At 67.9% G+C, this 25,097-nt stretch overlaps 1 protein-coding gene across 1 annotated transcript in view; it reads left to right on the top strand.

Annotated features, from left to right (window-relative positions):
- MUC5B (mucin 5B, oligomeric mucus/gel-forming) overlaps nt 1-21,457 on the top strand; it is a 32,838-nt gene extending 11,381 nt beyond the window's left edge. Inside the window, 35 exon segments of the mRNA XM_036281042.1 lie at nt 208-334; nt 529-784; nt 939-994; nt 1,122-1,222; nt 1,359-1,391; nt 1,393-1,511; nt 1,814-1,952; nt 2,032-2,145; nt 2,962-3,141; nt 3,459-3,698; nt 4,588-4,744; nt 5,093-5,221; nt 5,385-5,529; nt 6,067-6,110; nt 6,200-6,397; nt 6,577-7,454; nt 7,554-14,640; nt 14,771-14,952; nt 15,165-15,336; nt 15,917-16,173; nt 16,271-16,457; nt 16,657-16,879; nt 16,976-17,154; nt 17,225-17,294; nt 17,465-17,565; nt 17,897-17,928; nt 18,208-18,388; nt 18,761-18,862; nt 18,938-18,975; nt 19,390-19,506; nt 19,930-20,016; nt 20,122-20,244; nt 20,460-20,505; nt 20,618-20,720; nt 21,241-21,457. Coding sequence (XP_036136935.1) covers nt 208-334; nt 529-784; nt 939-994; nt 1,122-1,222; nt 1,359-1,391; nt 1,393-1,511; nt 1,814-1,952; nt 2,032-2,145; nt 2,962-3,141; nt 3,459-3,698; nt 4,588-4,744; nt 5,093-5,221; nt 5,385-5,529; nt 6,067-6,110; nt 6,200-6,397; nt 6,577-7,454; nt 7,554-14,640; nt 14,771-14,952; nt 15,165-15,336; nt 15,917-16,173; nt 16,271-16,457; nt 16,657-16,879; nt 16,976-17,154; nt 17,225-17,294; nt 17,465-17,565; nt 17,897-17,928; nt 18,208-18,388; nt 18,761-18,862; nt 18,938-18,975; nt 19,390-19,506; nt 19,930-20,016; nt 20,122-20,244; nt 20,460-20,505; nt 20,618-20,720; nt 21,241-21,445 — 12,408 coding nt within the window. The 3' untranslated portion in view covers nt 21,446-21,457.
- Nucleotides 21,458-25,097: the final 3,640 nt, after the last annotated feature.

Below are 25,097 nucleotides of genomic sequence, written 5' to 3'. Positions count from 1 at the left end.
GTCCTGTCGGGTCTGCCCAGCCTGTGCCCCCCCCCTTCCCGCCCCCCGAGTGCGCAGCTGTCTCTCCTGGTGGCCGGGCTCCTTGGCCTGTGCTGTGGGCCCTCCTTGGGGGCGAAGCCCCAGGCTGGGCAGGGGTGTCCCAGGAGGCTGGAGGAGAGAGGAGGGGCTCTGGTGGGCCGGAGTCCCTGACGCCCGATGCGCCCCCAGAACTGCCTGTTCGACACGTGCAACTGTGAGAAGAGCGAGGACTGCCTGTGCGCCGCCCTGTCCTCCTACGTCCGCGCCTGCGCCGCCCGGGGCGTGCTGCTCAGCGGCTGGAGGGCCGGCGTCTGCAGTGAGTGTGGGAGCTGCGGCTCCTCCAGGCCGGGCAGTGCTGGGGGCCCCCGCCTAGTGTCCCCAGGGGGAACCTGGCACCTCCGCCCCCGGGAGTGTCGTTACTGTCCCCGCTTCCAGAGGGGAAACTGAGTCCCCGGCCGCGTAAACCCCAGCCCAGCCACTGACCGAGTGTCGTCTCCGACTCTGCCCCAGCCAAGTACAAGAGCCTGTGCCCCAAGTCCCAGAGCTACGCGTACGTGGTGGACGGCTGCCAGCCCACCTGCCGAGCCCTGAGCCAGGAGGACGTCACCTGTGGAGTCACCTTCGTGCCCGTGGACGGCTGCACCTGCCCCCGCGGCACCTTCCTGGACGACACGGGCAACTGTGTGCCCGCCGAGGCCTGTCCCTGCTACTTCCGGGGCTCTGTGGTGGCCCCCGGGGAGGTGGTACATGACAACGATGTGGTGTGGTAAGGGAGGGGTCCCCCCACCCCGGGCCCAGGAGGTGTTGGGTGGGTGGCGCTCCCTCTGGGGCCAGCCTGGGGACCCGCCGCCCTCCCAGCCGAGATCGGGGCGTCTGGGGGGCAGTGGGCGGCGGCGCAGATCAGGGTCTGTCTCTCGTAGCTCGTGTGCGAGTGGGAAGCTGAGCTGCCTGGGTGCCGCAAAGCAGACCAGCTCAGGTACCGTCCCCCTCCTGCCGGCCGCCGGCCGTGGGCACCAGCTCCGGTGGAAGTGGGAGGGGCTTCTGCGGGCCTGGAGTGGGGTCCCTGCTGCGCGGCCGGCCCCCAGAGCGCTCCCCTTCCACAGGCTGCGTGGCCCCGATGGTGTACCTGAACTGCAGCAACGCCGCGGCGGGCACGCCCGGGGTCGAGTGCCTCCGAAGCTGCCACACGCTGGGCGTGGAGTGTGTGAGTCAGCCCGCCGGGAGGGCACCGCCACACTGCTGCCCGAGGGTGCCCCTGGCCCGGACCGCCCACCACGGGCAGCACCCCCTCCCCTGGGCCGCAGCAGGGGCGGGCTGCTGATGGGCTCCCCTGTCCGCAGTTCAGCGTTCACTGCTTGTCTGGCTGTGTCTGCCCCCCCGGGGCTGGTGTCCAATGGGAGCGGGGGCTGCGTGGCCGAGGAGGACTGCCCCTGCCTGCACAACGACGTAGCCTACAGGCCTGGGGACACCATCAGGGTCGACTGTAACGACTGGTGCGTCAGAGGCGGGCTGCGGGGGCGGGCAGAGTGCAGCTGAGCGGCCACAGGGACAGAGGCCCGAGTGGGCCCTGGCCCCGGGGTCCTGGGCAGGAGGCAGAGAGGCCCGGCGCTGCTCGTCCCCTTGAAAGGCCCCGTGGGTCCCATCCGTCCTCTGGGCGGTGCCCTGGGCCCGGCCTGCCCTGTCCTGCCAGAGCTGTGGACTCTGCTTCCTTTGGCCCCTCGTGACGGGCAGCAGCGTGCCCCTGCCCTTGTCTCCACGGGGCCCGTGAGCAGGATGTCACCCCTGCTCCCTGCAGCACCTGCCAGGACCACAAGTGGCAGTGCAGCCAGCGGCCCTGCCTGGGCACCTGTGTGGCCTACGGGGACGGCCACTTCATCACCTTCGACGGCAGGCGGTACAGCTTTGAGGGCAGCTGCGAGTACACACTGGCCCAGGTAGGTGGCGCCCTTGCTCAGCCCCGCGGGCGGCCAGGCTCAGGGCCTGACCCGCCTGCTGACCCGTCTGCCGTCCCAGGACCACTGTGGAGGCAACAGCTCCAGCAGCGGGACCTTCCGCATTGTCACTGAGAACGTCCCCTGTGGGACCACCGGTGTCACCTGCTCCAAGGCCATCAAGATCTTCCTGGAGGTGAGGCGGTGGCCAGGAACCTTCTCCTTCTGCCGCTGACGGGCTCGGCCTGTCGGGGTCCCCAGCCCTGGGACTCCTGGCCCCCCAGCCACAGCCACCTAAAACCGGGGACATTCCTTCTCCCCCGTGCTGGGGCCCGGACTCCGACACCCAGCTGTGGCAGGGCTGTCTCTCGGAGGCTCTCGGGGCGGGTCCTGCCGTGGCTTCTTCTGTGTACCCCACTCCTCTTCCAGGGGCGCTCCTCATTGGGCTTAGGCCCACCCCAAATCCAGGATATATTGCGAGATCCTTTGCCTAATCATATCTGAAAAGACCCTTTCCCCAGATAAGGTCACATGCCCAGGTTTTGGGGGTTAGGACAGGACACGCCTTGCGGGGGCCTCCATTCAGCCCACCACCCCAGGACACCCACTTCCAGGGGAGGCAGGGCAGAGAGCAGAGCTACTGGCTGGATGGGTTTCCCCGAAGGGTGGGGGAGGAGCACACAGAAGGGAGCAGCAATGGGGGTGAGCGGGGTGGGGTGGGGTGCTGGGCGGAGCAGCAGGACCTCCGCTGGAACCCCAGGAACCCCCTGGCCTCCCGCAGCCCGTGCTGGGCTCTGGGCTCCTCTGCTAGCCCAAGGCCCCTGACTCTCCCCGCAGCCTCCCAGCTCCCAGCATGTCCTGCCCAACCTCTCGCCTGGCATTCACCGACCTTCAGGAGCCTGGCTCATCCTTAATGCCAGCCTGGTGCTGTGGGCCCCGGAGCACCCGCGGGGCCTCCGCCCTGGGCCCCAGGGTGGGCCCTGGCCCCTCAGCTCCCTTGTGTCCCTCGCAGAACTATGAGCTGATCCTCCATGAGGGCGCCTACAAGGTGGTGCAGAGGGGGCCCGGTGCAGACACACCCTACAAGGTCCGGTACATGGGCACCCACCTGGCCATCGAGACCCGCAGCGGCCTGGTTGTGTCCTGGGACCGGAAGACCAGCGTGTTCATCCGGCTGCACCAGGATTACAAGGTGAGGGCAGATGGGCTGTTCTGTTCACCTGCCCCTCTGACTGCCTGTCTACTTGCCTGCCTGCTTGCCTGCCTCCCTGTTCACCTGTCCACCTGCCTATCTGCCTGCTTTGTCCACTTGCTCGCCTGTCCACCTGTCTGCCTGGCCTCCTGCCTGCCTTCCTATCTACCTGTGCACCACGGGACCCATTGTGCACCCCGTCCTCCTGCAAGCTCACAGGGTGCTGCCTGAGGGAACTGGGCCCGCTGCACTCGCCCCTCCCCGGCCAGGCTGGCCCCTGCAGCCCCAGCTCCACGTGTCTGTCTCTGCGTCTGCAGGGCAGGGTCTGCGGGCTGTGCGGGAACTTCGATGACAACGCCATCAACGACTTCACCACGCGGAGCCAGTCCGTGGTGGGCGACGCTCTGGAGTTTGGCAACAGCTGGAAATTCTCCCCCACCTGCCCTGATGCCCCGGCCCCCAGGGACCCCTGCACCGCCAACCCCTACCGCAAGTCCTGGGCCCAGAAGCAGTGCAGCCTCATCAACAGCCCCACCTTCGAGGCCTGCCGTTCTCAGGTGGGCTGATGGCAGGGGCTCTGGGCTTGGGGGGCAGGGTTGAGGGCTGGAGGGGGTGGGGCTACCTCCTTCCCTCCTGGTGGAAGCTGAGCCTGGCCCGGGCTGGGCCTCAGAGGACGGTCTTCTTTACTTTGATCACCGAGCACCAAGCACCGAGCACCGTCTGGACCTCCCCTGGGCAGGTGCCCGAGGTGTACTCATTCTCAGCTCGGAGCGTCCTCTCTGCCTCCCTTGACCACTGAGCTTCCTTCCCCGGAAGTGGGGCTGCCAGTCATACAGGCCACATCTGCCCTGCCCTCATCCCCCCCACATTCCCTGACCTGTCAGCCCCCGCCAGGCCACATGGCACAGAGGACCGGGGACCAGCCTCAGAGACTGCCCACGGTCCCTCTTGGTTATCAGACTCCAGGGCCCACTCACCCACACAGTTTCCTGATCGGGGACCTGCCCGGTGACAGCACCTGGCAGGAATGGTCTGTGCTGGGAGGCCGGCCTGTGCCTCCTGCCTCGGCTCAGAAAGTCCTCTGAGCCTGACGTGCGGCCCCTGCTTGGGTGGTGCTGTGCACCGCAGTGTCCACTGGGCTCTGCTGCCTGGGAAGGGTGTGGTTGGGGGCTGGCCCCCTCACCTCAAGGAGACAGCAGCCCCCCCCCCATTTGTCAGGGCAGGGTCCCCACACAGTCTCCAGGAGGGCGGTCTGCATTTGCATGAGAGGCCAATCAAGAGGCAAGAAATGAGGGGTGGGGTGAGGTCAGAGAGGGGACCGGGGCCAGGAGTGGATCCCCCCTGGCTGCAGCAGTCATGGGTCTCAGATGGCAGCTGTGCTGCTGTCCCCAACCGGGGGATCATGGGCGGATCGGTTCTGGCTGAGTGCCCCCCCCCCCCCCGCAGGTCGACTCCACCAAGTACTACGAGGCCTGCGTGAGCGACGCGTGCGCCTGCGACTCCGGAGGCGACTGCGAGTGTTTCTGCACCGCGGTGGCCGCCTACGCCCAAGCCTGCCTGGACGTGGGCGTCTGCGTGTCCTGGCGCACCCCGGACGTCTGCCGTGAGTCGGGCTCTGTCCGTGGTGCTGAAGGGCGGGCCAGGGTGGCGGTGGAGGCAGGCTGCCTGGGGCTCCAGGCTGAGCAGCCGCAGTGCACGCGGGACACCCAACACGCACTCCATGTGTGTGCACAAACGTGTCCGTGGAGACCAGACAGGTCGCCCCAAACGGGATGACCCGGGAGCGGCAGGCGTGCCAAGTCCAGGGCTGAGCAATGGAACTGGAATGAAGGCCAGGGAGGGGCCCCTGAGACCCGCCACTCCCGGGACAAGCCGGGCCGGCCTGGCGCTGCCCTGGCGTCCAGGGGACACGGGGCTGGCATCGCCCTCAGCCTTTGCCCTCCGTGCTCAGCTCTGTTCTGTGACTACTACAACCCCCAAGAGGAGTGCCAGTGGCACTACCAGCCCTGTGGGGTGCCCTGCCTGAAAACCTGCCGGAACCCCAGCGGACGCTGTCTGATGGAGCTGCCGGGCCAGGAAGGTGAGGGGCAGGCTGCCCCGGGGCCATCACACAGGCGTCAGGGGCCGGGTGGTGCCAGGGGGCTCGTGGGCTCCTGCCACCAACACGCCCCGCCCTCCGGGACAGGGCAGCGCGGACCCCCTGGCCCAGAGGGTGAGCCTTCTCTCCCGTGTGCCCACCCCAGGCTGCTACCCGAAGTGTCCGCCCAGCAAGCCGTTCTTCGATGAGGATCAGATGAGGTGTGTGGCCCAGTGTGGCTGCTACGATGACGACGGGAACTACCACGATGTTGGCACCAAGGTCTCCACAGCGGAAAACTGCCAGAGCTGGTGAGGGGGCGGGGCGGGGCCTCGCGGGGCGGGCGGGGCGGAACCGAGGGGCGGGGCCTGGCGGGATGGGCGGGGAGGGCCAAGGGGCGGGGTCTGGCAGGGTGGAGGGGCAGGACCTGGCGGGATGGGTGGGGCGGGGCAGGGGCGGGGCCTGGTGGGGAGGGCGGGCCAAGGGGCGGGGCCTGGCGGGGTGGGTGGGGAGGGCCAAGGGGCGGGGTCTGGCAGGGCGGAGGGGCAGGACCTGGCGGGATGGGTGGGGAGGGGCGGGGGCGGGGCCTGGCGGGGAGGGCGGGCTTGGGGGCGGGGCCTGGTGGGCGGGGAGGGCCACGGGGCGGGGTCTGGTAGGGCCAAGGGGCGGGGCCTGGCGGGGGTGGGGGCGGGGCCTGGCGGGGAGGGCGGGCGTGAGGGGCGGGGCCTGGTGGGCGGGGCGGGCCACGGGGCGGGGTCTGGTAGGGCCAAGGGGCGGGGCCTGGCGGGGTGGGCGGGCCGAAGGCAGGGCGGGCCCGGCAGACCCTCAGCGGCTGTCTCTCCTGGCAGTGAGTGCGCCCCAGGCGGCCTCCAGTGCACGCACAGCCTCGCCGGTAAGGAGGGTTCTGGCTGGTTGGGGTGCTGGGGGGCTGGGGGCTGGGGGCTGGGGCTCCGCTGAGCGCCGTACCTGCCGCGTGTCCAGCTTGCAAGTGCACCTACGAGGGCAGGACCTACGGCTACGGGGACGTCATCTACAACACGACCGACGGGCTGGGCGCCTGCTTCATGGCGCTGTGCGGAGACAACGGCACGATCACGCGGAGGGCCTGGGAGTGTCCGGGAACCCCGTCCACCACGCCCTTCGCCTTCACCTCTGCAGAGACCCCGTCCTCCACGACAGGTAAGCTGATCCCAGAGAAGAGGGAAGACCCAGCGGGCACTCGGGGCAGAAGTCCTGGGAGCAAGGGATGGAATGGGATCCCGCAGAGGCCCAGGGGCTAATCCTGGGGCAGGGGGCATGAATCACCCTACTTCCCGGGCGCAGGACCGAGGAGGCTGAGGGGTCCTCTGCCCCCACAGGTCCGGTCCCCACCTTCACCGTGTGTGTGCGGGAGCTGTGCCGCTGGTCTGCCTGGTACGACAGCAGCAGTCCAGAGCCGGGCATGGGAGGTGGAGACTTCGAGACATTTGCAAACCTGAGGCTGGCAGGTCACCAGGTCTGCCCAGCCCCAGCCCAAATCGAGTGCCGGGCACAGCTGCTTCCAGACACACCCCTGGAGCAGCTGGGCCAAAATGTGGACTGCGACCCGGTGTGGGGGCTCAGGTGCCTGAACAACCAGCAGAGCCCCCCACTCTGCCACAACTATGAGCTGCGGGTGCTCTGCTGTGACTACGTGCCCTGCAGCACCAACTCCAGCCCAGACACCAACCAGAAGCCAACCCCCGGGCCCCTGCCCACCTCCACCACCCAGGCAACCCCAGCCTTCACCTCGCAGATGACAGAGACCCAGACAGCCAGCAGCTCCGAGGCCCCGGGCACCACCTGCCAGCCCCGATGTCAGTGGACGGAGTGGTTCGATGAGGATTACCCCAAGTCTGAGGAGGCTGGGGGTGACATCGAGTCATATGACAAGATCAGGAGTGCAGGGGGCGCTGTGTGTGAGCAGCCTCGGGACATCGAGTGCCGGGCGGAGAACTTCCCCGACAAGAGACCCGAGGAGCTGGGGCAGCGGGTGCACTGCAACCCCAGCTTTGGGCTGGTCTGCAGGAATGATGAGCAGATGGGCATGTTCAAGATGTGCTACAACTACAGAATCCGCCTGCTATGCTGCAGCCACGACCACTGTGGGGAGCACACTGCCACCACTGCCACCACCAAAACAGCCACTGCCACGCCCACAGCCACTGCCACGCCCACAGCCACTGCCGCCACCACCACTGCCATCTCCACCCCCACAGCCACTGCCACCACTGCCACCACCACCACAACAACCGCTGCCACCACCATCACTACAGCCACCACAATGATACCATCAGCCACAAGGACATGGACCCAGCTGGGGAGTAGCCCAAGGGTGACACAGGCCCCCCCGGGCAGCACTACAGCAGTACCTTTCCGCACGGTGGGACCAGTCTCCCCAGCAACATCCCCAAGCCCCAGCCAAATAGACACACTCATGACATCTGCCACAAGGAGGCCCACGTCTCCTCCAGGCTCCACAAAGCCCACAGCCCTGCAGGCAACCACGGGGGGAACCTCGCAGGAGCACAGGCCGGAGTCAGAGGCCATACGGGCGTCCACAGCTCGCCCAGGAACGCTAAGCAGTCCTGTCACGACGTCCACGAGCCCACTGCCCACACCACACACCGGGGAGAGCAAACGCACAGTGGAGACACCACGGGCCACCACGGAAGCCACCACCAGCCAGGGCAACACTGGCTGCAAACCCAAGTGCGAGTGGACAGAATGGTTTGATGTGGATTTCCCCTCCTCGGGCGTCACGGGCGGGGACATGGAGACCTACGACAACATCCGGGCTGCCGGTGGCAAGCTGTGCCAGGCCCCGCAGAAGGTCGAGTGCCGGGCGGAAAGCTACCCCGAGGTGAGCCTCGACCAGATCGGGCAGGTGGTCAGCTGCAGCCTGCAGGACGGGCTGGTCTGCAGGAACCAGGACCAGAAGGGGCCGTTCAACATGTGCTTCAACTACAACATCCGGGTGCTGTGCTGCAGCCACACCAGCCACTGCCTCACCTCCACCATGCCGGTACCTCTGCCGTCCACCCAGACCCTGCCTGCACCCAGCACACCTACCTCGTCCAAGACACCTCTCACCTCCCTCAGGACCACCCAGAGGACCTCTGTCCTCAGTCCCTCTGCCTCACCCCTGGTGTCCTCCCCTGTACAGACCAACCCTGGGATCCCGTCCACCAGTCCCACCTTTGGGACCACTTTGTCCTCCCGCCCCTGGAAGCCCAGCTCTGTCTCACGCATCCCGACTTCCCCAAACGCCGGAGTCTGCGAACCGCAGTGCGCCTGGACAGACTGGCTGGACCAGAGCTACCCCATGCCGGGGGCCTCCGGCGGGGACTTTGAGACCTACGCCAACATCCGCGCAGCCGGCGGGGCCGTCTGTGAGCAGCCCGTGGCCCTGGAGTGCCGGGCTCAGACGCAGCCGGACGTACCCCTGGAGCAGCTGGGCCAGACGGTGCTGTGCCAGCTGGAGGAGGGCCTGGTGTGCCGCAACCGCGACCAGGGCGGCCGGTTCAAGATGTGCTTCAACTACGAAATCCGCGTGCTCTGCTGTGACTACCGCCACTGCCCCGGCACCCCCGAAACCAGCACGCCCCCCACCAGAGCCAGCACGGATCATCGGTCACCGCGGACCACAGGCACCTGGACCACGACCACCACCCAGCCACTGTCCTCCTCTGCCAGGACCACCGAGAGGGTCCCCACCCCCACTGCTGAGACAGGACCCTCTACACCCAGGACCACCGAGAGTATCCCCACCTCCACGGCTGAGACAGGACCCTCTACACTCAGGACCACCGAGAGTGTCCCCACCCCCACGGCTGAGACAGGACCCTCTACACCCATGACCACCGAGAGTGTCCCCACCCCCACGGCTGAGACAGGACCCTCTACACTCAGGACCACCGAGAGTGTCCCCACCCCCACGGCTGAGACAGGACCCTCTACACCCATGACCACCGAGAGTGTCCCCACCCCCACGGCTGAGACAGGACCCTCTACACTCAGGACCACCGAAAGTGTCCCTACCCCCACGGCTGAGACAGGACCCTCTACACTCAAGACCACCGAGAGGGTCCCCACCCCCACTGCTGAGACAGGACCCTCTACACCCATGACCACCAAGTGGGTCCCTGAAACCCACACACCACCTGTCTCCCCACTCAGGCCCATCCCTGAGACCACCAGCTCCGTGCGGGGCTCCACCCTGGGACTTTCTACCACTGCCCCCAAGGTTACGAGCACCCCAACACAGGCTGAGGCCTCACCCACCCTGACCACCAGCCCCATAAGCACATCGGCCACGACCACTGCCTGTCAGCCTCGCTGCGCCTGGACGGACTGGCTGGACCAGAGCTACCCCATGCCGGGGGCCTCCGGCGGGGACTTTGAGACCTACGCCAACATCCGCGCGGCCAGCGGGGCCGTCTGTGAGCAGCCGGTGGCCCTGGAGTGCCGGGCTCAGACGCAGCCGGACGTGCCCCTGGAGCAGCTGGGCCAGACGGTGCTGTGCCGGCTGCAGGAGGGCCTGGTGTGCCGCAACCGCGACCAGGGCGGCCGGTTCAAGATGTGCTTCAACTACGAAATCCGTGTGCTCTGCTGTGACTACCGCCACTGCTCCGGCACCCCCGAAACCAGCACGGTGACAGTCCCAGGGCCTAGCCTGAAGCCAACCTCCCCAGTGGCCACCAGCCCGACCACCTCCAGCACAGCCCACACCACGACCCCATACGGGTGCCAGCCTGTGTGCCGCTGGACTGACTGGCTGGACAGTGACCAGCCCCGGCCAGGCCGCTTTGGGGGTGACATTGAGACCTATCACAACATCGTGGAGGCAGGTGGCCAGCTCTGCACGGAGCCGGATGCCATCCAGTGCGAGGCGGTCCTCTTCCCGGGGGTGCCCCTCGCGCAGCTGGGCCAGACGGTGCAGTGCGCCCGGGAGTATGGGCTCATCTGCAGGAACAGCCGGCAGCAGGAGGGCCAGACCTGCCTCAACTACCAAATCCGCGTGCTCTGCTGTGACGACAGCCACTGCCCAGGCACCCCCGAAACCAGCACGCCCCCCACCAGAGCCAGCACGGACCATCGGTCACCATGGACCACAGGCGTCTGGACCACGATCACCACCCAGCCACTGCCCTCCTCTGCCAGGACCACCGAGAGTGTCCCCACCCCCACGGCTGAGACAGGACCCTCTACACCCAGGACCACCGAGAGTGTCCCCACCCCCACGGTTGAGACAGGACCCTCTACACTCAGGACCACCGAGAGTGTCCCCACCCCCACGGCTGAGACAGGACCCGCTACACTCAGGACCACCGAGAGTGTCCCCACCCCCACGGCTGAGACAGGACCCTCTACACTCAGGACCACCGAGAGTGTCCCCACCCCCACGGCTGAGACAGGACCCTCTACACTCAGGACCACCGAGAGTGTCCCCACCCCCACGGCTGAGACAGGACCCTCTACAGCCAAGACCACCGAGAGAGTCCCTGACACCCACACACCACCTGTCTCCCCACTCAGGCCCATCCCTGAGACCACCAGCTCCGTGCGGGGCTCCACCCTGGGACTTTCTACCACTGCCCCCAAGGTTACGAGCACCCCAACACAGGCTGAGGCCTCACCCACCCTGACCACCAGCCCCATAAGCACATCTGCCACGACCACTGCCTGTCAGCCTCGCTGCGCCTGGACGGACTGGCTGGACCAGAGCTACCCCATGCCGGGGGCCTCCGGCGGGGACTTTGAGACCTACGCCAACATCCGCGCGGCCGGCGGGGCCGTCTGTGAGCAGCCGGTGGCCCTGGAGTGCCGGGCTCAGACGCAGCCGGACGTGCCCCTGGAGCAGCTGGGCCAGACGGTGCTGTGCCGGCTGCAGGAGGGCCTGGTGTGCCGCAACCGCGACCAGGGCGGCCGGTTCAAGATGTGCTTCAACTACGAAATCCGCGTGCTCTGCTGTGACGACCGCCACTGCCCCAGCACCCCCGAAACCAGCACGCCCCCCACCAGAGCCAGCACGGACCATCGGTCACCGCGGACCACAGGCGTCTGGACCACGACCACCACCCAGCCACTGTCCTCCTCTGCCAGGACCACCGAGAGTGTCCCCACCCCCACTGCTGAGACAGGACCCTCTACACTCAGGACCACCGAGAGTGTCCCCACCCCCACGGCTGAGACAGGACCCTCTACACTCAGGACCACCGAGAGTGTCCCCACCCCCACGGCTGAGACAGGACCCTCTACACTCAGGACCACAGAGAGTGTCCCCACCCCCACGGCTGAGACAGGACCCTCTACACCCAGGACCACCGAGAGTGTCCCCACCCCCACGGCTGAGACAGGACCCTCTACACCCAGGACCACCGAGAGTGTCCCCACCCCCACGGCTGAGACAGGACCCTCTACACCCAGGACCACCGAGAGGGTCCCTGACACCCACACACCACCTGTCTCCCCACTCAGGCCCATCCCTGAGACCACCAGCTCCGTGCGGGGCTCCACCCTGGGACTTTCTACCACTGCCCCCAAGGTTACGAGCACCCCAACACAGGCTGAGGCCTCACCCACCCTGACCACCAGCCCCATAAGCACATCGGCCACGACCACTGCCTGTCAGCCTCGCTGCGCCTGGACGGACTGGCTGGACCAGAGCTACCCCATGCCGGGGGCCTCCGGCGGGGACTTTGAGACCTACGCCAACATCCGCGCGGCCGGCGGGGCCGTCTGTGAGCAGCCGGTGGCCCTGGAGTGCCGGGCTCAGACGCAGCCGGACGTGCCCCTGGAGCAGCTGGGCCAGACGGTGCTGTGCCGGCTGCAGGAGGGCCTGGTGTGCCGCAACCGCGACCAGGACGGCCGGTTCAAGATGTGCTTCAACTACGAAATCCGTGTGCTCTGCTGTGACGACCGCCACTGCCCCAGCACCCCCGAAACCAGCACGCCCCCCACCAGAGCCAGCACGGACCATCGGTCACCGCGGACCACAGGCGTCTGGACCACGACCACCACCCAGCCACTGTCCTCCTCTGCCAGGACCACCGAGAGTGTCCCCACCCCCACTGCTGAGACAGGACCCTCTACACTCAGGACCACCAAGAGTGTCCCCACCCCCACGGCTGAGACAGGACCCTCTACACTCAGGACCACCGAGAGTGTCCCCACCCCCACGGCTGAGACAGGACCCTCTACACTCAGGACCACCGAGAGTGTCCCCACCCCCACGGCTGAGACAGGACCCTCTACACTCAGGACCACAGAGAGTGTCCCCACCCCCACGGCTGAGACAGGACCCTCTACACCCAGGACCACCGAGAGTGTCCCCACCCCCACGGCTGAGACAGGACACTCTACACCCAGGACCACCGAGAGTGTCCCCACCCCCACGGCTGAGACAGGACCCTCTACACCCAGGACCACCGAGAGGGTCCCTGACACCCACACACCACCTGTCTCCCCACTCAGGCCCATCCCTGAGACCACCAGCTCCGTGCGGGGCTCCACCCTGGGACTTTCTACCACTGCCCCCAAGGTTACGAGCACCCCAACACAGGCTGAGGCCTCACCCACCCTGACCACCAGCCCCATAAGCACATCGGCCACGACCACTGCCTGTCAGCCTCGCTGCGCCTGGACGGACTGGCTGGACCAGAGCTACCCCATGCCGGGGGCCTCCGGCGGGGACTTTGAGACCTATGCCAACATCCGCGCGGCCGGCGGGGCCGTCTGTGAGCAGCCGGTGGCCCTGGAGTGCCGGGCTCAGACGCAGCCGGACGTGCCCCTGGAGCAGCTGGGCCAGACGGTGCTGTGCCGGCTGGAGGTGGGCCTGGTGTGCCGCAACCGCGACCAGGGCGGCCGGTTCAAGATGTGCCTCAACTACCAAATCCGCGTGCTCTGCTGTGACGACCGTCACTGCCCCAGCACCCCCGAAACCAGCATACCCCCCACCAGAGCCAGCACGGACCATCGGTCAACGCGGACCACAGGCGTCTGGACCACGACCACCACCCAGCCACTGCCCTCCTCTGCCAGGACCACCAAGAGTGTCCCCACCCCCACTGCTGAGACAGGACCCTCTACACTCAGGACCACCGAGAGTGTCCCCACCCCCACTACTGAGACAGGACCCTCTACACTCAGGACCACCGAGAGTGTCCCCACCCCCACTACTGAGACAGGACCCTCTACACTCAGGACCACCGAGAGTGTCCCCACCCCCACTGCTGAGACAGGACCCTCTACACCCATGACCACCGAGAGGGTCCCTGACACCCACACACCACCTATCTCCCCACTCAGGCCCATCCCTGAGACCACCAGCTCCGTGCGGGGCTCCACCCTGGGACTTTCTACCACTGCCCCCAAGGTTACAAGCACCCCAACACAGGCTGAGACCTCACCCACCCTGACCACCAGCCCCATAAGCACATCGGCCACGACCACTGCCTGTCAGCCTCGCTGCGCCTGGACGGACTGGCTGGACCAGAGCTACCCCATGCCGGGGGCCTCCGGCGGGGACTTTGAGACCTACGCCAACATCCGCGCGGCCGGCGGGGCCGTCTGTGAGCAGCCGGTGGCCCTGGAGTGCCGGGCTCAGACGCAGCCGGACGTGCCCCTGGAGCAGCTGGGCCAGACGGTGCTGTGCCGGCTGGAGGTGGGCCTGGTGTGCCGCAACCGCGACCAGGGCGGCCGGTTCAAGATGTGCCTCAACTACCAAATCCGCGTGCTCTGCTGTGACGACCGCCACTGCCCCGGCCCCCCCCAAACCAGCACACCCCCCACCAGAGCCAGCACGGACCATCGGTCACCGCGGACCACAGGCGTCTGGACCACGACCACCACCCAGCCACTACCCTCCTCTGCCACGACCACCAAGAGTGTCCCCCACACAGCACCTCTGGTGACCCGCCCTGTACAGCCCAGCTCTGGGATCCCGTCCACCAGTCCCACCTCCACGACCTCGGCGGTCTGCCAGCCACAGTGCACCTGGACCGACTGGTTCGACGAGGACTACCCCACGCCGGTGCCCGACGGCGGGGACTTTGAGACCTTCTCCGTCCTGCGCGAGGCCGGCCACGTCTTCTGCGAGCAGCCTCAGGACATCCAGTGCCGCTCAGAGAGGGAGCCGGGCCTGAGCCTGGAGGAGGTGGGGCAGGTGGTGCTGTGCAGCGTGCACTCCGGGCTGGTGTGCCGCAACCGCGACCAGCCGGGGCCCGTGCCCTACTGCCACAACTTCCACGTGCGCCTGCTGTGTTGCGACACGCGCTGCGCCCCCACGCCGTCCACCCCGCCGCCTTCTGCCAGCACGCCCCACGGGCCCAGCGCCGCGCCCAGCCCACCCGGCCCCACCACGCCCTGCCGCTGCCAGGCCTTTGGACAGCTCTTCTCACCAGGTGTGTGGGGGAGCCTGTCCCCTCCTGGAGAGCAGTCCGCCAGGACCCCGCCCCGCCCTGTGGCAGGTGCTTCTGCAGACCACTCCTGGCTCACTCGGGTGCCTCGTCTTCGTGGTTTTCTCCTGCGCAGGGGACGTGGTCTACAACAGGACCGACGGGGCCGGCTGCCGTTTTTATGCCATCTGCAACCAGCACTGTGAGCTTGACCGCGTCCAGGGTGCCTGCCCCACCCCCACGCCCCCAGAGCCCTCGACCTCCGTGCCCCCGACCTCCCCAGCTCCCGGCTGTGACCTCATCAACCCTCCCCGACAGGTGCGCACCTCCTCCTCGCCTGTTCTTGTCGTGTGCCAGCCCCTTGGCGACTCCTCTATGGGGAGCTCTGGAGGGTGGGGGGCATGGCCAGGTCAGCACCTGAGGCCGGGCGGACTCATGGACAGCGGCCCTGCCCCAGGCCACGCGGCACAGACTGCGGCGGGCGGGGGCCGCGTCTCTGGAGCCCACCTGGCTCTGCTTGCTGCCTGCAGGTGAATGAGTCCTGGACCCTGGAGGACTGCACGGTGGCCCGGTGTGAGGGCGACAACCGCGTTGTCCTGCTGCCGCCCAAGCCCACGCCCCAGGTCACCTGTGTGAACGGGCACCAGCCGGTCAGAGTGCAGAGCCCGCAGGAGCCCTGCCAACAGCACTACGAGTGTGAATGTGAGCGGCGGCCGGGGACCCGGGCGGCGTGGGGCCGGCCGGACCCCACCAGGGCTGGCCGGGGGTGCCGGGCCTGCGCACACCGGAAGGCAGGGGGTGGAGACGGGGTTTGCAGGGCGCGGTGCTCGGGGTCCTGCCCGCCTCCTGCAGAGCGGCCGGGGGAGGCTGGCAGACGGGCTGCTCCCAGCGGCAGGGCCGGCTCCTCGTCCTAGAGGTGGCGTCTGAGGTGCCAGTGTCCCAGGGCCGCTGCGCCCCAAAGCGCAGGGACGGGGCTTCCTGCCTTGTCCTGGGCTGTGGTCTCTGCCTCCATCTTCACGTGGCCCCGCCCCTCTCTCTGTCCCTTCGGAGGACACTCATCACCAGACTTAGGGCCCCTGGTGATCCGGGAGGACCTCCCCTCGAGCTCCTTAATGTAATGACAGCTGTGGCGACCCTTCCCCACAGGAGGCCACGTCTGAAGGTTCTTAGTGGATGTGTCCTGAGGCCACCAACGGCCCCTTCACCCTTTTTATAAACGTGGCAGCTGAGGCCCAGGTGGCCATGCTGGGTGGCACTGGGTGAGGACTGTGTGTGTCCGCAGGCTCCTGCAGCGGCTGGGGGGGCTCCCACTACATCACCTTCGACGGCACCCCCTACTCCTTCTGGGGCAACTGCACCTACGTGCTGGTGCGGGAGGCCCGGCCCCGCCACGGGAACCTCACGGTGCTCCTCCACAACCACTACTGCGAGGCCGCCCCCGCTTCCGCCCCCTGCCCCCGCGCCCTCAGCCTCCACTACAAGTCCGTGGAGGTCGTGCTCACCACCACGACCACCGCCGGCGGGCAGGAGGAGAGTCTGGTGAGCACGGGCACGGCCCACGGGGACCCCAGCCCTGAGGGGGTGGGCTGCGGAGCATGGGCCCCCACCCCCGGTGACGGTGCCTGTGCGCCCCCAGATCCTGTTCGACGGCGTGCGGGTGAGCCAGGGCTTCAGCAAGAACGGCGTCAGCGTGTCCACGGCCGGGAACAGCGGGATGCGCGTCAGCATCCCGGCCATCGGCGTCAGCGTGGCCTTCGATGGCCACGTCTTCCAGATCCAGCTGCCCTACGGTCACTTCAGCAACAACACTGAGGGCCAGTGCGGTGAGCGGGGCGCAGCAGGGGCCCCTCCTTCATGTCCGCCCGTGGCCCCCGGGGCGGCACCCCCACCCCCAGATTTGCCCATTCCCCTGCCGCGTGCCCCGGTAGTCAGCTTCGTAACTGAGTCCGGAACGGAGGTGGTGGGGAAGGAGGGGCTGGCTGCCTGGCCCCAAGGAGACCCTCCCGGCCCCGCCCTCCCCAGGCACCTGCACCAACAGCAAGACGGACGACTGCCGCCGGCCGGATGGCACCACGGCCCCCAGCTGCCACGACATGGCCCCCACCTGGCTGGTCCCCGAGAGTGGCAAGGAGGACTGCCCAGGGATCGGCCCGCCCACACCCAGCAGCCCCCCTTCCTGGGTGCCCACCACGCCCACCTCTGCGCCGTGTCCCCCAGCACCCGTCTGCAAGCTGATCCTGAGCCCGTGAGTCCCTCCCTGGGGCCTGGCCGTCCTGGGGCAGGGACCCCGTCGGCCCAGGACCCGGTTCCCCGCTCCAACCTCGCTCTGCCCTGCCCACAGCGTCTTCGCCACGTGCCACAGCCTCATCCCGCCCGGCCTGTTCTTCAGCACCTGTGTGAGCACCGCCTGCCAGGCTGGCCGGCCCGAGGCGCCCTGCGAGAGCCTGGAGGCCTACGCGGCGCTCTGCCGTGTCCGGGGCGTGTGCAGCGACTGGCGGAACGCCACCGGCGGGCTGTGCGGTGAGTTGGGCGCGGCCGCTGGGGGCTCTGGCCTCCTTGGCCCACCTGACATCCGTCTCTGTGCCCCCAGACCTCACCTGCCCCCCTGGAAAGGTGTACAAGCCGTGTGGCCCCGCACAGCCCTTGTCCTGTGACATCAGGTGAGCACCAGCCAGGCGGTGTCTGGGGATGTGGGAGCAGCCAGGATCTCTGGGGTGCCCTTCCCCACCCCGACCTCCAACCCCAGCACTCCATCCACGCCGTTGCCCTCCCCCTGGGACCGCCGGTCCACGTGGGTGCAGGGTCCCAGGACTCCCCCCTCGCCCTGCAGGAGCCAGAGCTGGGAGAGCCAGGGGCTGGCGGAGGGCTGCTACTGCCCTGATGGCCAAACCCTCTTCAACGCCCACACGGACGTCTGTGTGCCCCAGTGCAGTAAGCACCCTCGGCCGGGGTCCCTGGCCAAGCCCTGCAGAGCGGGCGGCTGGTGATGGTGGGGCGGGGAGGAGGCACGGGGGCGCACCCCTGTCCTGGGCCCCCGCAGCCCAAGCCCAGCGCCAACGCGTTGGGCCAGCAGAGGTGAGGCCTGGAGCCCTGCTGAGCCGGCTCCGTGAACCCTGGGCTTCCCCAGGGGCTTCTGTTCCCGGGAGGACAGGGGCGTGGCTGGGGAGTGGCCAGGCCTGAGGGGCTGTCCCTGTGGCCTGTGGCCTCTGCCACTGGCTGCGAACCCCAGGACCCCCTGTGACCCCTTCTCCTCTCCTTCCAGCCTGCGTGGGACCAGACGGGTTTCCTAAATTCGTGAGTGGTTCTGCCCCCACCGGCCCCACCTGAAGCAGGAGGAGGGGGAGAGCCCTCTTCGCGGTGGCCAGCTCTGCCTGGGCAGCCGTGGGGGGGCTGGTGTGGGGCGCTTCGGGGCGCAGTGTGTCCCCGTCGCGAGGGCTGGTCCGGAGATGGGGGCTGGAGGAGGGGCAGGGTGGCCTGGCCGCGGGGAGGCTGTGCCTGGTGTGCCAGGGGGTGCAGCCTGAGGCTAGGGCATGCCCCCGGAGCCCTCGGGGACCCTGACCTGGTCTGTTCCAGCCCGGGGAGCGCTGGGTCAGCAACTGCCAGGCCTGTGTGTGTGACGAGGGCACCACGTCGGTGCAGTGCGTCCCCGTGCAGTGCGAGGCCCGGGACCCGCCCCTGGAGTGCAACCAGGCTGGCTTCACGACAGTGACCAGGCCCCGGGCCGACAACCCCTGCTGCCAGGAGACGCTGTGCGGTGAGCCCCGCTCCGGGCCCCAGGGGTGGGGGGAACCAGCAGAGGGGGTGCGGGCAGCCCCCCAGCCAGCAGGGCCCGCAGGGCAGAGGGCCGCCGCATCCTGGCTGGACCACTGCTGGACCCCCGAGGTGGGGAGGCCTCTGGGTGCTGCACTTATCCACCTAAAAGTGAGGCTGGTGACCTCCCGTCTTCCCAGGGACTTGGTGACAGCGAGGGGACCTGGAGGGCACCCAGAAGGACCACAGAGAGTGGTTAGCCCCCACAGAGAAAAATACTTCTTTGGCTTCAACTTGGGGAAACCCTGTTACACCAGAAACTAGCAGGGTGGGGAGGACAGGGGTCACCCCCAACAGCGCCTCATCTCTCCTGCAGTCTGCAATGTGACCACCTGCCCCCAGAACCCCCCGAAATGTGGGCCAGAAGAGGTGCTGGTCCGCATCCAAGAGGACAGCTGCTGCCCCACCTTCATCTGCTGTGAGTGGGTGGGGCTGGGAGTTCTCTGGGGTGGGTGTGGGGGACAGGGGGTGTCAGCTTTCCTTTTCCTTCCAGGGCCTAAGCTGTGCACCTACAATGACACCTTCTATGGGGTAAGGGCTCAGTGGCCTGGGGGGGGGGCAGTGGAGTTGGGGGGTGGCAGGCCCGCACCCCCACTGTGGAGCGCCGGCTCTAGCCCTGCCTGCCCCTCCTGCCATGAGAGCAGATACACAGAGGGGCCCTGGGCTCTTTCGAGCTGGGTGGGGACACAGGGGACACGGTGCCTCTGTCCAGACCCTGGGTCTCCCAGCAGCGTCCTCCGGGGAAGACCCCTGGGGCAGGACCGCACCCTTCGGCCCCTTCCGCCTGCCCGGGTCCCTGCCCACTGCCTCTGCCTGGGTCCTGCTTCTCTCCTGGCCTGCGCCTGGCCAGGGGCACACCCGTAATTCTGCGTGAAGCAGCGGCATCCACCCGTGGGCCTCACCGAGTCCGGGCGGAGGTCCCTGCTCACCCTCCCCTCCGCGCAGGTCGGTGCCACCTTCCCAGGGGTCGTTCCCTGCCACATGTGCACCTGCCGGTCTGCGGACGCCCAGAGCCCCACTGTGCAGTGCGAGGAGACCACCTGCAACACGACCTGTGCCCAGGTGAGCCGGCCCCTCGGGCAGACCCACACCCCGGCATGCCTGCCCGGCCGCATCTTCCAGTCGCTGGCACCCAGACCCCAGGGCAGGTTCTCAGCTCAACCTTTGTTGGGGTCTTGTTTTCCCAGAGGAAGGTTACGAAGCAGGAAGGTGGTGGGGTGGGGTGGGCAGGGCCTGCAGGCTGCGGGGGCCTGGGACCAGGTCCCAGAGGGCAGAAGGAGGCTGGGGGGGGGGGGCCTGGAAGCAGGACCAGGGGCATCCCCTTGGCCCTCAGAGCCAGACCTGAACAACTTCTGCCTTTCCAGCCATGGACAGGGACAGGGCTTCAGAGTGTGGGGGCTGCCGGGCCCTTGGGGTGTGGTGGAGGGGGCAGGAGGGCTGGGGAGCAGGGCTGGGGTGCAGACGTGACCACCCCTCTGACCCCAGGGCTCTGAGTATTCCACGGTGGCTGGGCAGTGCTGCGGGGAGTGTGTGCAGACGGACTGCCTCACGCCTGACGGCCAGCTGGTCCAGGTAAGGGGGTGGGTCTCAGCCCTCCCCCAGCAGACCCTCCCCTCCTGCCCTTCTTGGGGGCGAGGTAACCCCCACCCGGTCTGCGCTCTCCCCCGTGCATTTCAGCCCAACGAGACCTGGGTGGACGGCCTCGCGGACAACTGCACGGAGTACCGCTGCCAGACGGGGGGCGGGGTCCCTGTGCTGGTCCCGAATCCTGCGCCCTGCCCGGACGTGTCCAGCTGCAGGGTGTGTGCCCCACCCATGCCCCACCCATGCCCCGCCCAGGAAGCCCCGCCCTGGGAGCCCCGCCCCGCCCCGACCAGGAAGTCACACCCTGTTCCCTGGAAACCCTCCACGCCCTCCCAGGGCCCCGCCCTCTCAGGAGGCCCCGCCCAGGGCCCCGCCCTGTCCCCCCCCCCAGGAGCCCGCCCCGCCCCCAGCCCGCCTGTCCTCTGCTGCAGGGCGTCCTCAGGAAAATCGGCTGCTGCTACTCCTGCGAGGAAGAGGGTAAGTGGGGGCCGCCTCTGCCCCGCCCCCCAGCTCGGCCAGGGCGGCCCTGTGGGCGGGAGCGGCCCCAGGTCCGGGCCTTAGCGGCCTCCATGGCCCGTCCTCTGTGCAGACTCCTGCCAGGTCCGCGTCAACAGGACGGTGTTGCGGCACCAGGGCTGCGAGGCCCCCGCCAACCTCACCTTCTGTGAGGGCGCCTGCCCGGGAGAGTCCAAGTGAGTGGACGCTGCGCCTCCCCAGCCGCCTGTGCTCAGCCGCGGGGCCCGAGGGCAAGCGGGGAGCCCACCCAGGCCGGAAGATCCCCACCCAGTGCCCACCTGGCCCTGGCCCGGCCCACCGCCCTGTGCTGGGGGAGGGTCCGGCAAGGAGGATAGGGGGCGACAGAGGAGCTCCCCTCTCTCCAGGCCCATCTGAGGAATTCCTGGGGCCTCCCCTGACCCTCCGAGCCGTGCCTGGGTCACTGTGTCCAGGGCCCCGGGGGCAGTGTCCGCTGGGGGTGGACCAGGCCCTCCGGGCAGGGCTGCTGCCCGCTGAGTCCTCGGCCAGGAGGGCGGTCGAAGGGGCCAAGGCAGGTTCCCGGAGGAGGAGTCTGCGGGGTCAGCAAGTTTGAGGAGCTGGTTTGGGGAGGAAAGGGTGCCTGGCGGGAAAGGTGGGGGCTCCAGGGGACCCCGAACGCCCGCCCGCGAAGCCGTCACAGGCCAGGCAGTGAGCCGCCTCCCGGCCGCGTGCCCACAGGTACTCCGCCGAGGCCCAGGCCCTGCAGCGACGCTGCACCTGCTGCCAGGAGACCAAGGCCCACGAGGAGGTGGTGACCCTGCGGTGCCCCGATGGGACGGCCGTCCAGCACACCTACACCCACATAGACGACTGCCGCTGTGCCCTGTCCTGCGTGTCCCCGCCTGCGGCTCCCGGGGACAGCACCCATGTCTTGCCGTTCTAGGGGCCCCCCCTGTCTGCTGCCATTCTGCCCCCACCTGCCTTCCTGCCCTGGGTGGAACCCACACCTGGCAGCACAGTGAAGGTCATCCTGCAGAGGGCACTGGGCAGGGGCCCTGCCATTGGGGCGGCCCTCATCTGAAACAAACACCCCTCCGCCCAGACTCACCCCTTCCTGGTGTCAGAGGGACACAGCCCTGGTGCCCCTCGCCGGTCCCGTGGACCCCACCAGCCCTGCAGCCCCACGGAGCACGGGTTCCCGCCGGCCACCTCAGCAGCGGACTCACCGCGGGCCAGGCCAGGCCAGCGCCTCCAGGACGGGCGTCAGGCAGGGTGCTGCCCGCCCACGTCGGGACCTGGTGGCCGAGGGGCCGGGGAGGGGCAGTGCCCTGAAGCCCTCTGCTCACCCAGCCCCAACCCTGCAAATAAACACTGAGCATCGTGCACAGGTCCTGGTCGTGGTCTCTTTCTGCCACAGGGTCTGCCCTGGGCTCTCCCCTCCATCGGCCAGTTGGGCTGCCGGGCCCCACAGGCTGCAAAGCAGCCCCGGGCTTGTGCTGGACCTGCCGGGAGGGGCGGGGGCCCGGGTCAGTCCTGGGGGGGCTGTCAGGACACTGGCAGGAGCCAGGGGTCGGCCAAGGGCTCAGACACCTTCAGCATCAGGAAGCTGGTCCCAGGTGGAGAAGGACTGGACCAGCCAACAGGAGGCACATAGGGAGCAGCGGCCCACTGGCCGGGGCAGCTCAGAGATGGGCCAGGGGGGGGGGGGCAACGCTGCTCAGACCTCCAGGGAGCCGCTGCCCCGCCGGCCCCTCCCCGCCTGCCCACACTCCCTCCCGCAGGTATTTTCTTCAGGGCACCCGGCACACCTCCACCTGTGTGTGGGTTCCTTTCCTCTGAGGCAGCCCCCACCCCCCGTGGGTCGCTCGTCCAGAGCACGTGCAGGGGGTGGCAGGCAGTGAGGCAGAGGGTGCCCCGGCTTTGGGCTTGACCCGCACAGGAGGGACGAGAAATGACCGCCAAGTGGGCAGGACGGTGACGGGCTGCCGCCGCCTGGGGCAAAGGCGGGCTGGTGGGAGGGTCTTCTGGGGCCTTCCCAGCATCTCGGGACCCGCCCAGTGACAGGGACGGCGACTCACGTTTACTTACAGGGCTCTGCTCCCCCATGGGCCGGTCCCCGGCTCCTGGGGAGGGCGGCCTGGCTCTTGCCAGGGGCCGCTGCCAGCGCCCTGGCCCCCACCCCTCCCCAGGAAGCCTGGTGGGGACAGGCACCTGGGGGGCCCAGTGGGCTGACACGGTGGCACGTGCACTGCAGGTGAGGCTGGCTGCTTCCTAGTCCCCACGGGGGCAATTTTGTACACTCAGCTGGTGTCTCATGGTCTGAGTTCCTGGGGTTCCACGGCCGGGTGACACCGGCCCACGTCTTCGTTAACCCACGTGCTCCCCAAACCTCCACCGTCCTCGGCACAACCCGTGTGCCTCTGCGCAGTCCAAACACGGCTGGCAGGTGCCTGGGCCGGGAGAGTCCTGTTCACGCTGACGAGCTTCCCGCCTCTTCCCTCTCAGCCCCGAGAACCACCCCAGCGGGGCAGCTGGAGCGTCCTTGGGGGGGGGGACGAGCGTCCTGACGGGGGCCAGAGGGTCCTTATGAGGGAGGCCGTGCATCCTTACGGGGAGACTGTGTGTTCTTACAGGGGGGGCCCGAGCGTCCTTATGGGGGGGCCCGAGCGTCCTTACGGGGAGACCGAGCGTCCTTACGGGGGGGGCAAGCGTCCTTAACGGGGAGACCAAGTGTCCTTACAGGGAGGCCGAGCGTCCTTGGGGGGGTGCTGAGCGTCCTTACGGGGGGCCCAAGCACCCTTACCGGGGGCCCGAGCACCGCACTGAGACTTGCTCCGGCAGGAGGATGCGGCGCCAGTCCTGACACTGACTCCGGAGCCGCACCGTCAGGCACGAGACGGGGAGGCGACTGTGAATGTCAGCGTGAAGATGGCCAGGAGACAGATGGCCGCTTCAACTTCATGGTTGCAGGTGGGCACCTGGGCACCCCCACCCCAGACACAGAGCCATGACCCTCAGAAGAGACGTGGAATCGGCCGCAGCTGAGAAGCACGGAGGGAGTGTCCGTGGAGCCGCCGGCGCCCGCGGGGAGGGGGTGTGGGGAGCCCCACTGCCGAGGGGCCTTCTGTGTGCGCAGACAGCAGCTGGTGCCGGCCGCAGACGTGTCGTAGACCCGGAGGACTCTGGGAGCCCAGGAAGGTGGAGACGCAGATCCACCCCGAGTGCCTGGCAGTGAGTTTGGGGACAGCGTGAAAGGGAGAACTTGGAAGCCACCAGGGGAGACGGTCTGCCCCCAAAGGGATGAGGACCGGGCGTGTCAGGTTTGTCACCCGTGATGCAGGACGCAGGGAGACGGTCAGCCTTTCCCGAGTGCCCAGGGAGGGGGTTCAGGACTGGATTCTACACTCAACGGAAACATCACTTAGCATTTACAACGAGACCTTCTCAACGTACAAGGACTCGGGAAGGTGACCCCCGCCCCCACCCGTGGAAAGCTACTCAGGGAGCACGGACCCCAGGAAGTAGAAAGGTAAACGCTGGGTGGAGGCTGGGAGCAAAGATCGGAAACACGCACCCTGCGCGGGACAGACACGGCGGCCCCGAGGTCACAGGGCACACAGGCGTCCGCGGCTGTGATGGGTCCCCTTTATCTGTGTCTTTCTTCGTGGTTACTGCCTCCGGTCTTATTTCCCTGCCCAGGGCCGATGACCGTCTTTGGGGTTATCTTTTTTTAAAAGCTTGACAGTTTTACATTCTGCGTGAGGGTTTTTTTTATTGTAAAACGCACAGAGAAGGTGTCGCCTCAGCCATTTGCAGACGCTCAGCACTGAGCACACTCCTTGTCCTACAGCGTCCCCGCCGTCCTCCCCAGAACGTCCTCACCTGTCCCAGCGGACGCTCTGCCCCCAGGGTGGTGAGCTCCGGGCGGCCCTGGTTGGAGCCGAGCCCTGTGACTCTGGGTAAACAAGAACAGAGCGCGCAGGGGTCCCTCGGAGAAGGCCGGTCGGGCACCTGGGCCTGCCGGGGTGCAAGCCCACAGACTCCTTGGAGGCCAGCCGCCGAGGACAGGGGTGTGCCCGGCCCAAGGAACTGCTCTTCTTTACGGAAATGGTTGAGTTGTGAATAGAACAGGGTGTCCTGGAGGGATTGTTATCGCCAGTGTTTTACGCTGCAGAACACTGGCTCGGGGCTCAGCAGGGAGTGTGGAGCCCTCTGCTGACGCCCGGTTTGAGCACAGCGTCTGATCCGTTCGTCCTCTTTCATGATCCCACCCGAACCCCGTGACAGTTGCGTGGAGCGGGGACGTGAAGGAGAAGTTTTGAAGTCCTACGCGGCAGCACGGAGCAGGACGATCGCACCGACGGGAAAGTACGCTCAGGGGCGAGCGAGACTTCCCGAAATGTATTGGCAGAGTAACGGGGATCCCAGCAGTATACTCCGCCGCAGTCCAGCCGCAGCGGGGGGCCGGGGGGGGGGCCCGGAGGGGGTCAGGCATCGGCGCTGGGAGACAGATGACTACACGACTCAGAAGCAGTGTGACACTCTTCCGATTTATTGCAAGTTTCTGTGTGCTTATATACTTTCTTTTTTGGCCT

Source organism: Molossus molossus, unplaced genomic scaffold (genome assembly GCF_014108415.1).
Source record: "Molossus molossus isolate mMolMol1 unplaced genomic scaffold, mMolMol1.p scaffold_m16_p_31, whole genome shotgun sequence".
Lineage (NCBI taxonomy): Eukaryota > Metazoa > Chordata > Mammalia > Chiroptera > Molossidae > Molossus > Molossus molossus.
Note: the sequence above shows the minus strand (reverse complement) of the source record. Positions and strands in the feature narration are given on the sequence as shown.